The following is a 9,057-nucleotide window of genomic DNA, read 5'->3' on the forward strand; positions in this document are numbered from 1 at the left end:
GTCCTGTGGCCACTGCTGAGTTTTCCAAATTTGCTGACATATTGAGTGCAGCACTTTCACAGCATCATCTTTCAGGATTTGGAATAGCTCAACTGGAATTCCATCACCTCCACTAGCTTTGTTTGTAGTGACACTTTCTAAGGCCCACTTGACTTCACATTCCTGGATGTCTGGCTCTAGGTGAGTGATCACACCATCGTGATTATCTTGGCTGTGAAACTCTTTTTTGTATAGTTCTTCTGTGTATTCTTGCCACCTCTTCTTAATATCTTCTGTTTCTGTTAGGTCCATACCATTTCTGTCCTTTATCGAGCCCATCTTTGCATGAAATGTTCCCTTGGTATCTCTAATGTTCTTGAAGAGATCTCTAGTCTATCCCATTCTGTTGTTTTCCTCTATTTCTTTGCATTGATCACTGAGGAAGGCTTTCTTATCTCTCCTACATTAAATGGAAGTAGTGGCCTTGAATTTTGATGAGTTTCTTGTTTTGGGTGTATTATATTATTTCATGATTGTATAAAAAGATAGCAGCAGCTAAACATTTGAAAGTCAGTCCTGGTGGGGCCATGAGAGTTATTTTCATTAAAATGGGTTGTGCTTTTCCAACGAAAGGGTCTGAGAGCCCCTTCTCTGATATAGCCAAGACCTGTGAAGGATAAGATGATTTTGCTTTGAAGCTGAAACTTGTGTTATATTTCTACATTTTGAAGCCAGTATATTTTTATGATTTACTTTATTGAAGTATAGTTGATTTACAATGTTGCCTTAATTTCTGTTATTCAACAAAGTGGTTCAATTGTACATGTGTGTATATACATGTGTGTATATATGTGTGTGTATATAAATGTGTGTACATATATGTGTGTATATATATTCTTTTTCATATTCTCTTCCATTGTGGTTTGTCACGATACTGAGTACAGGTCCCTGTGCTACACAGCAGGACCTTGCTGTTTGTCTATCTTATACACGCCCTTTGCATCTGCTGATCCCAGCCCCCCATCTGCCCATCCTCCCCTCCCTGGCAACCACAACTCCCTTCTCTATGTCTGAGTCTGTTTCTTTTTCATAGATAAGTTCATTTGTATCATTTGTTCTAGGTTCCACATATAAGTGATACCATACAGTATTTGTCTCTCTCTTTCTGACTTACTTCATTAGTATGAAAATCTCTAGGTCCCTCCATCTTGCCCCAATTGTTGAAGCCAGTATTTTTCAATGGTTAGTTTGTTGCATTCCTTTCCTTTTCAGATCAAGCTGTCTGACTTTGGTTTCTGTGCTCAAGTTTCCAAAGAGGTGCCAAAGAGGAAATCCTTGGTTGGTACACCCTACTGGATGGCACCGGAGGTGATTTCTAGGCTGCCATATGGGACAGAGGTAAGGAGGTGATGGTTGTTGCTGGGGAGTGGGCAGGGCCTGGCTGAGATGCAAGGGTTCTGAGCTCGTTAATGACCCCAGGAGACCAGCTTGATGACTTTTAACTCCACATTCGATTGCCATTCACTAGGCTTTTCACAGAGCAAGTTGTGGCAGAAGAGAGTCTGTCCACCCTTGGGGTGTCACGACAGCATTGATCGAACAGTATGCATAGGTCCCAAATGGGCAGTGGGGAAGAGGCACTCCACTCTCATCTAACCCCAGGGCCAGTGCAACCTGAAAAGTGGCTGAAGACTCACAGATGAGCAGGTGTGTTCAGAGGATACAGGGTCAGAGAAAGCTCCACAGATTGGGGTGAATATTTGGGTGAGAAATAATGTTTTCCCATTGGAAAAAATTATATATGAATACTGAAACATATTTTAAAATATGGCACAATTTCTGTTTGTTCTGGAAAGGAAATAACCTCTCATAATCTATTTTGGTTGTTACTGACTTTTAAATTTTAAAAAATTGTCTTTTTTTACTGAATTATTCTTTAAATCCTACAATTTACAACTTTCAAAAAATTTCACACACATGATTCCATACAATCCCATAGTAACCTTCTGGGTTTTTTTAATTCTCCTGTCCCCTTATTGCCCCTCCCTCCTTCCCTCTTCCCACTTGTAAGCATAAGTTTGTTCTCTGTTAGTCTGGTTCTTTTTTGTTTTATTCACTGGTTTGTTGCATTTTTTAGATTCCACACATAAGTGATGTCATACATTTTTTAGATTCTACACATATTTGTCTTTCTCTATCTGACTTTCTTCACTTAACATAATACCTTCCAAGTCCATCTGTGTTATTGCAAATGGAAGCATTTCATTCCTTTTTATGACTAATATTCCATTGTATATATACCCTGTCTTTTTGTATCCATGCATCTGCTGATGGACACTTGAGTTGCTCGCATACCTGCTCCTACTGTATTAAGGGACAAGGTTTGGATACATAAAATGAGGGGCAGAAGTGGAGGAGGGCTCTCGGGGGAGGGAACGGTGTGAATAAAGCTCTGAGACATGCACACACAAGGGAGGCAAGGAGCACGTTCGCCTGGGCACGGCGTTTCCACACACCATGGTGCGGGAGACAGTCTTAGAGTGGGGAGCGGAGGCAGGGTCGTGGACCAGTGAGCGGAGGACAGCAGCCGGACTGCCGGCGGACTCTCCTTCCCTGGTGTGCTGCCCTTGGATAAGTATGCCTCTTGCTTATCTCACCGTGGTCCCGTGGTCCCGAGAGCATCAGCTCTCAGTGGAGGTCACTTGTGGGCGAGAGCAGGAATGCAGCTAACCGATAAGAGGTGTAATGAGGGAGGAGGGAGCCGCCAGGGCCCGGGAATTTATAGCAGCTCTGGCACCTCATTGCCCTGACTTCCCATTCTTTAACCAGGAAGGATTGCTTGTCATCTCTTTCTTTCCTTTCCTCCAGTCCCTGACAATGGTTTTACAGAATACAGTTTTGTGTACACTGCTTCAGAGTGATAAAACACAAAGGGAAAAACCTAAATACGGCAGCAAAGAACTTAAAAAATCAACTTAATAAAAGAATCAGAATATATTGTGTTGTGCAGTGTAGCTCTTTGGAGTTTGTTATGAATATGCCAAAAACTTTTCTTATTTTTTTCTGGTTTAAATGTAATTTTCTTCTCTGTTTGTAACATAAAACTTTGAATGGCTTTCTCATCTGACCTGATAAAAAACAGGATTTTTTTAAAGGTTCTGAACTTCAGAGTAGTAAGACATTCACATGTACCTAACTGTCAGAATCGTCACTGAAGTTGCCTTTAAAAAGCAGGCGAAGACCAGTAGCAAACACTTGGTCACTCAACCGTTCAGCCGATAAATCTGAATTGTAGATTTTGAGAAGTTACAAATACCGTATGAATTTATGAATGAGTATGAATCTACTAGGTTCCCTGGCCATACTCAACCTTTCAGAAAGTTCTCTTTGCCTGAGATAATCACTGTGCCTAACAGGTGGACATCTGGTCCCTTGGGATCATGGTGATCGAGATGATTGATGGTGAGCCCCCCTACTTCAACGAGCCCCCCCTCCAGGCCATGCGGCGGATCCGGGACAGTTTACCTCCAAGAGTGAAGGACCTCCACAAGGTGAGAAGCAATATCCATTGCTGAAATTCCATATTGTTCTTTGATTTTTCCTTCTCTCTGAAATGTTAAAGACTGGCATATCACATCTGGGAGTAGGTCCTGGTTTCTAGGCATGGACCTTGTTTTGTTTTTTTAATTTACTTTTTAGTCACTTCTAAGTGCTCTATTAGCTTCTGCTGTACAGCATCACAAATCAGCTGTAAGTGTACATGTATCCTCTTCCTCTTGATCCTCCCTCCCACCCCCCACTCACCCTGCCAGGTCGTCACCGAACACCAGGCTGAGCTCTCTGTGCTGCAGTAGCTTCTCGTAGCTGCCTGTTATGGAATTAGAGTTGTTGAGTTCAGATCTCTGCTCTTCTTGTTCACTCCCTTGGGCAAGTGAGTCTGCCCCTCCCTCTCTGAAGCTCCTCTGTGAAAGTGGGCACATGAGCTCCTCTCCCATGGGTGGTTGCCTCTCAGCACTTCTGCACTGGGAATTTAAGGCACGCTGGGGGTGTTCTAATGACTAGGACATCCCAGCTCAAAGCCCCACATTTCCTGACTCTCAGAGGGGTTGCATTCTAGTTGGGGAAGCAGATAACAAACTACACACAATGGATGATCAAAATAATTTTAGAGAGTGGTACATGCCAGGAAATGAATAAAACGCTGTGAGGTGATTGAGGCGGGCAGAAAGGAATTGGTAGATAGTTTTGGCCGAGTGTTGAAGGGAGTCCTGTCAAGGGACTGGAGCCTGATTGGCAAAAAGGAGCAAGTCATGCAAAGATCTGGGATAAAAACATCCCAGGTGTAGGGAGGAGCAGTTTGAAGACCCTCAGCCAGGGCAAAGTGAGCAAGGTGAAGGATGAGGCATGTCAGAGGGTGGACAGGGGCTAGATAGTACAGGGCAGTGAGCAACATGGTGAGGGAACCAGCGAGGGTCTTTCCTGGTTTCCAGGCATCATCAAGTAGATCCAAGCTCCGAAAAAAATGATGCTAAGTCAACAAACCACCACTGTGCAGCCACCAGTGGGGCTGGGCTTGCTGAGAGAGCTGTTTCCACAGATTAGCACTAAAAATACCGACCATCCCACTACCCCCCAGATACTAAGAGGGAGAGAATTGTTTGTGACAGCATCCCCTCTCCCCTCATCCCTACACCTTAGGGAAGAGGCCCTGGAGAATCACTCATGTAGGCTGGGTGGACCTGCAACAAAGTGGGGAAGCTGCTTGAATTGAACAAAAGCGTGAAAATTTTACAACACTGGACAGTTTAAATAATGTGCTGTGCTCAATAGTGTCTGACTCTTTGTGACCCCCTGGATTGTAGCCCACCAGGCTCCTCTGTTCATGGGATTTCCCAGGCAAGAATACTGGAGTGGGTTGCCATACCCTCCTCCAGGGGACCTTCTTAACCCAGGGAACCTGGGTAGGAGTATGGAATATATAGGTGTGTGGGTATATGTGTGTGTGTGTGCATGCGTGTGTTTGTGTGTGTTTTAAAGAATTACTGTAAAACATACGCTTTTATGTACTTGAGTGTACATGAGCTATACTGCAAAAAAGTGAATTACAAGAAACTAAAGGACAAATGCTATCTGTTGTCACATTCCTTAGGGAAATTTGTTTCTCTTCAAGAAAGGAATTCCAGGAACTTCCCTGGCAGTCCAGTGGTTAAGACTTCCCTTCCAATGCAGGGGTTGTGGGTTTGCTCCCTGACCTGTGAGCTAAGATCCTATAAGCCTTGAGGCCAGAAAAATAAAAGAGCATAACGCAGAAGCAATATTGTAACCAATTCAATAAAGACTTGAAAACTGGTCCACATTAAAAAAAGTCTTTAAAAAAAAAAAGGGAATTGCACAAAGCCTAGATGGCTATGTGGTTAGAAAAATAAACAAATAAAACTCATTCCATGTTTATAACACTGCTCATCAAATGTGTGTGACCACCATCTGAACATAGTGGGTTCACCATAAGAGCTGCTGTTGTCTCTTAATCAGTACGTATCTTTGTTGTACTGTCATTTACTCCTAGTATTTCAGGTTTGAAAACGATAAGGAAAACAGCGTGTGTTAAGAAAGGCAATGCCTGCTTTTGCTCCCATGAGCTCTTTCTCTTCAAGCTGACTGTCTGGAATTTGGCCTTGTGGGCAGAAGGCTTTCCTGGGAGTTTGCTGGGAGGCCACTTGGGGGGCCTGGGTTGGGTCCCATCGTTAGTCCTCAGGAGGCCGTCCTCTGTCTCCGCAGGTCTCCTCAGTGCTGCGGGCGTTCCTAGACCTGATGCTGGTGCGGGAGCCCGCCCGGAGGGCCACAGCACAGGAGCTCCTCAGGCACCCGTTCCTGAAACTGGCGGGGCCGCCGTCCTGCATCGTTCCTCTCATGAGGCAATACCGGCATCACTGAGCGCAAGAGTCACAGAGGTGACGAAGTGAGATGAGGATGCAAGAACAGGTCGGGAGAATGCAGGGAACCACAGAACATGCAGCAGGCCTGCAAGCCCAGACCAGCTGACTGATGACGACCGGCAGGGCTCGGCAGACCGGGGCGTCCTCTTGTGTCTTCAACAGGCATCTCTCCACTGACAGCTGGCACGCTCATTTGGGACATGGCTTTAATAAGTCATTATTATATTTTTCAGCCTTTCATCCAGCAAATCAGAAGGACTCAGTACAAACTCCGTTATGGTATATCCTAGCCACATGCAGGGTAATGCATAGGATTTTCTATATTGAAAGAATACTTTTCTGGCAAAAAAAAAAAAAAGAAAGGAAAACAAAAAGCACTTTTTTCTTAATGGTAGCGGTGTAATGTATTTTGCAATGAATTTGTAATTTTTCTGTACAATAGTTTTGATAATTTATAGTACTTTGATGTCACGTAGCCATTGTATCAGTTGAAGTAATACCTGTTTACTAGCAAGAGTTTGAAAAAAGTCTTTCCTACTTTTTTATCCCTTTCAGAGAACCAACGATTCTTTAGGAACTTTGAATACTAAATGACTCTCAATCACCGTCAGCTTTAGTAGAATATCTTTCTTATCTTAACAAGTGTCTTATGTGATGGAAGAAGACTTAAGAGTGATGGTGATGGGGGTGGGTGCACATTTCATTTATCCAACCAAAAATAATGCAGTGAAATTTGAGCCACGGTATACCACCAAAAATATTCCTTGGGAGAAAACGAAATATTTTGAAAAACCACATTTTCCTTCAAACCTATTAGTAGTAGTAAACCATCTTTTGCACGGCAGTATGTTCCCCCAGTACCTTCTCTTAAATGAGTATGATGTCCCCTTGTGGCCAAATTTCCCCTCCAAGGAGCAATTTCAGTGCTAGGATGGTTTGATGTATCTGTGGGAGGTGCTGAACTCCATGTTCTGCCCCTGTGCCATCTTGATTCAGCACCCCAGTGCTAGGGTCATTTGGACTTCATTCCCCGAATTGAATGTTTCTAGAAGACTGTGAGAATTCTAGTCTCACAGAAGGAAAAGAGAACAGGGCAAGATGTTTGGTTTTGTTTGTCACTGTTTTTAAAGCTCTGTATGCTGGCACACCAAACTCTTGTCTGTGCTTACCTTTGTACCGCAGTATTCATTGCTGTTGTTTCTGTACTGTACTGGGAGTCTGGACTCTAGAGGATGCATTAGGAAAAGGGGATTTTTCCCAGGTGTGATCTGAATTCAGTTGTGACCATGTTACGTGTTTCTGACATAGGAGAGTTGTGCTGCTGACTAGATCTTCTTGAATGTTGATAAACATGAATGACTACTACAATACATTTTGTGTTGCTTGTTGGAAGAATTTGCATGTTAACTGTAGGCCAATATAGATTTGCCTTTAAAACTCTGGAAAAGCTACATAGTCATCATTAGTTTCTATTAATTCTGCATCAAACAAAAGCCATTTGTTACCAAACTGGAAAACCAGAGGCTTTTCTTAATGACTTCACATACTGTAACAAACATGAATTTAAAATTTTGAAAATGCTCTGGCTACTCTAAGCCTAACTAAGAATGTTTGTAATTAATAGGTTGCTAATTATTTATTATAGCTAAAAAGGAAAAAAAGGCATAAAATGACTTTCTACTGTTTAGATTTTCAGTTTTTCGCTAAACTGGAAATGCCTCATCATAAATAGGATCTATAATTTTTTTCATAAAACACAACACACTCAATGTTTTATGTAAAATATTAAAATATTAATATAAGGCTGTAAGAATGAAAATAATCTAAATCCAGAAAATGGCAGATATGGGAGAGATTGTATTCATTTAACCAGGACTATGTAGAAGTAGAAAGGAAGCAAAAAGAAAATCTTTTTTTAACCAGAGCAAATATTAAAAACCATTGCAGAAAATAGTGGATTTTGGATTCCAAACATTTTCGACAGTGTAATGGAGATTTTTCTGTAATTTTCTTATCACTGGGTCTTTTTTAAAGTCTTCATTGAGTTTACCAAAAGTTACTGTAGCTTAAAAGGTTTTGTGAGCATTAACTATTGGCAGAAACTGCTCTTGCAAATAAAAATAAATGTTTGCCTTTTTTTCCACTGTGTCATTGGAAACTCTAGTGATTTCCTGAATTTGTTTCTTGAGTGACAAGAATGATGTCTTTATGACCTTGAGGAATGCAAATGAGTTGCTATAAAATTATATGTAATATCACATTGACATGAACCACAGATAAAAATTCCTATCCCCAGAGGTTACAAACATTGTAAGACAAGAATGCAGATACTACTATGAAGAAAAAAAATTTAATCCTGGAAGGCCAAATTCAAGGAAAGCTAAATTCATGGCCAAAGATTCCTACTCTACCTCTCTTGTTCCAAAGATGCTGGACTGATCTGAATGTTTTTACCCACAAAAGATATAGTCAGGAGGTTGTTCTGGATCAGAGAAGCTCTCTGGGAGACTGAAAGCGAGTGCTGGGACACCTGCTCCACTTGGTGACAGGGGAGATGTTAATGTTTATCCCATGAAGTTGGGAGGGATGCTGATACATATAGAGTTCATTTCTCATCTGGAAGTTTCAGAAAGTGAAAACCCCAGGACATACGTAGCCTGAGGCTCAGGATGAGACCTCTGGATAGTATATATTGTGTGCCTGGGAAGAGAAAGATGGAAGCAACCTTCCCCAGGCAGGCCCCTGAAGCTCTACGCGGGCATAGAAGACACCCATTTCCTCTGGCTCTGATGGTGCATGGAAAGGGAGCAGGGAGCATCAGTCAGTTCAGTTCGGTTCAGTCGCTCAGTTGTGTCTGACTCTTTGTGACCCCATGAATCGCAGCACACCAGGTCTCCCTGTCCATCACCATCTCCTGGAGTTCACTCAGACTCATGTCCATCGAGTCAGTGATGCCATCCAGCCATCTCATCCTGTCGTCCCCTTCTCCTCCTGCCCCCAATCCCTCCCAGCATCAGAGTCTTTTCCAATGAGTCAACTCTTCACATGAGGTGGCCAAAGTACTGGAGTTTCAGCTTTAGCATCATTCCTTCCAAAGAAATCCCAGGGCTGATATCCTTCAGAATGGACTGGTTGGATCTCC

The 9,057-nt window shown here is 42.6% G+C and overlaps 1 protein-coding gene across 1 annotated transcript in view; it reads left to right on the top strand.

Annotated features, from left to right (window-relative positions):
• Positions 1-6,264, top strand: part of PAK7 (p21 protein (Cdc42/Rac)-activated kinase 7) — a 115,232-nt gene extending 108,968 nt beyond the window's left edge. Inside the window, exons 6-8 of the mRNA XM_010834221.1 lie at positions 1,252-1,377; positions 3,396-3,530; positions 5,758-6,264. Coding sequence (XP_010832523.1) covers positions 1,252-1,377; positions 3,396-3,530; positions 5,758-5,913 — 417 coding nt within the window. The 3' untranslated portion in view covers positions 5,914-6,264. The remainder of the gene's footprint in view (positions 1-1,251; positions 1,378-3,395; positions 3,531-5,757) is intronic.
• Positions 6,265-9,057: the final 2,793 nt, after the last annotated feature.

The sequence above is a fragment of the Bison bison genome, unplaced genomic scaffold, assembly GCF_000754665.1.
Source record: "Bison bison bison isolate TAMUID 2011002044 unplaced genomic scaffold, Bison_UMD1.0 scf7180017864030, whole genome shotgun sequence".
Taxonomy (NCBI): domain Eukaryota; kingdom Metazoa; phylum Chordata; class Mammalia; order Artiodactyla; family Bovidae; genus Bison; species Bison bison.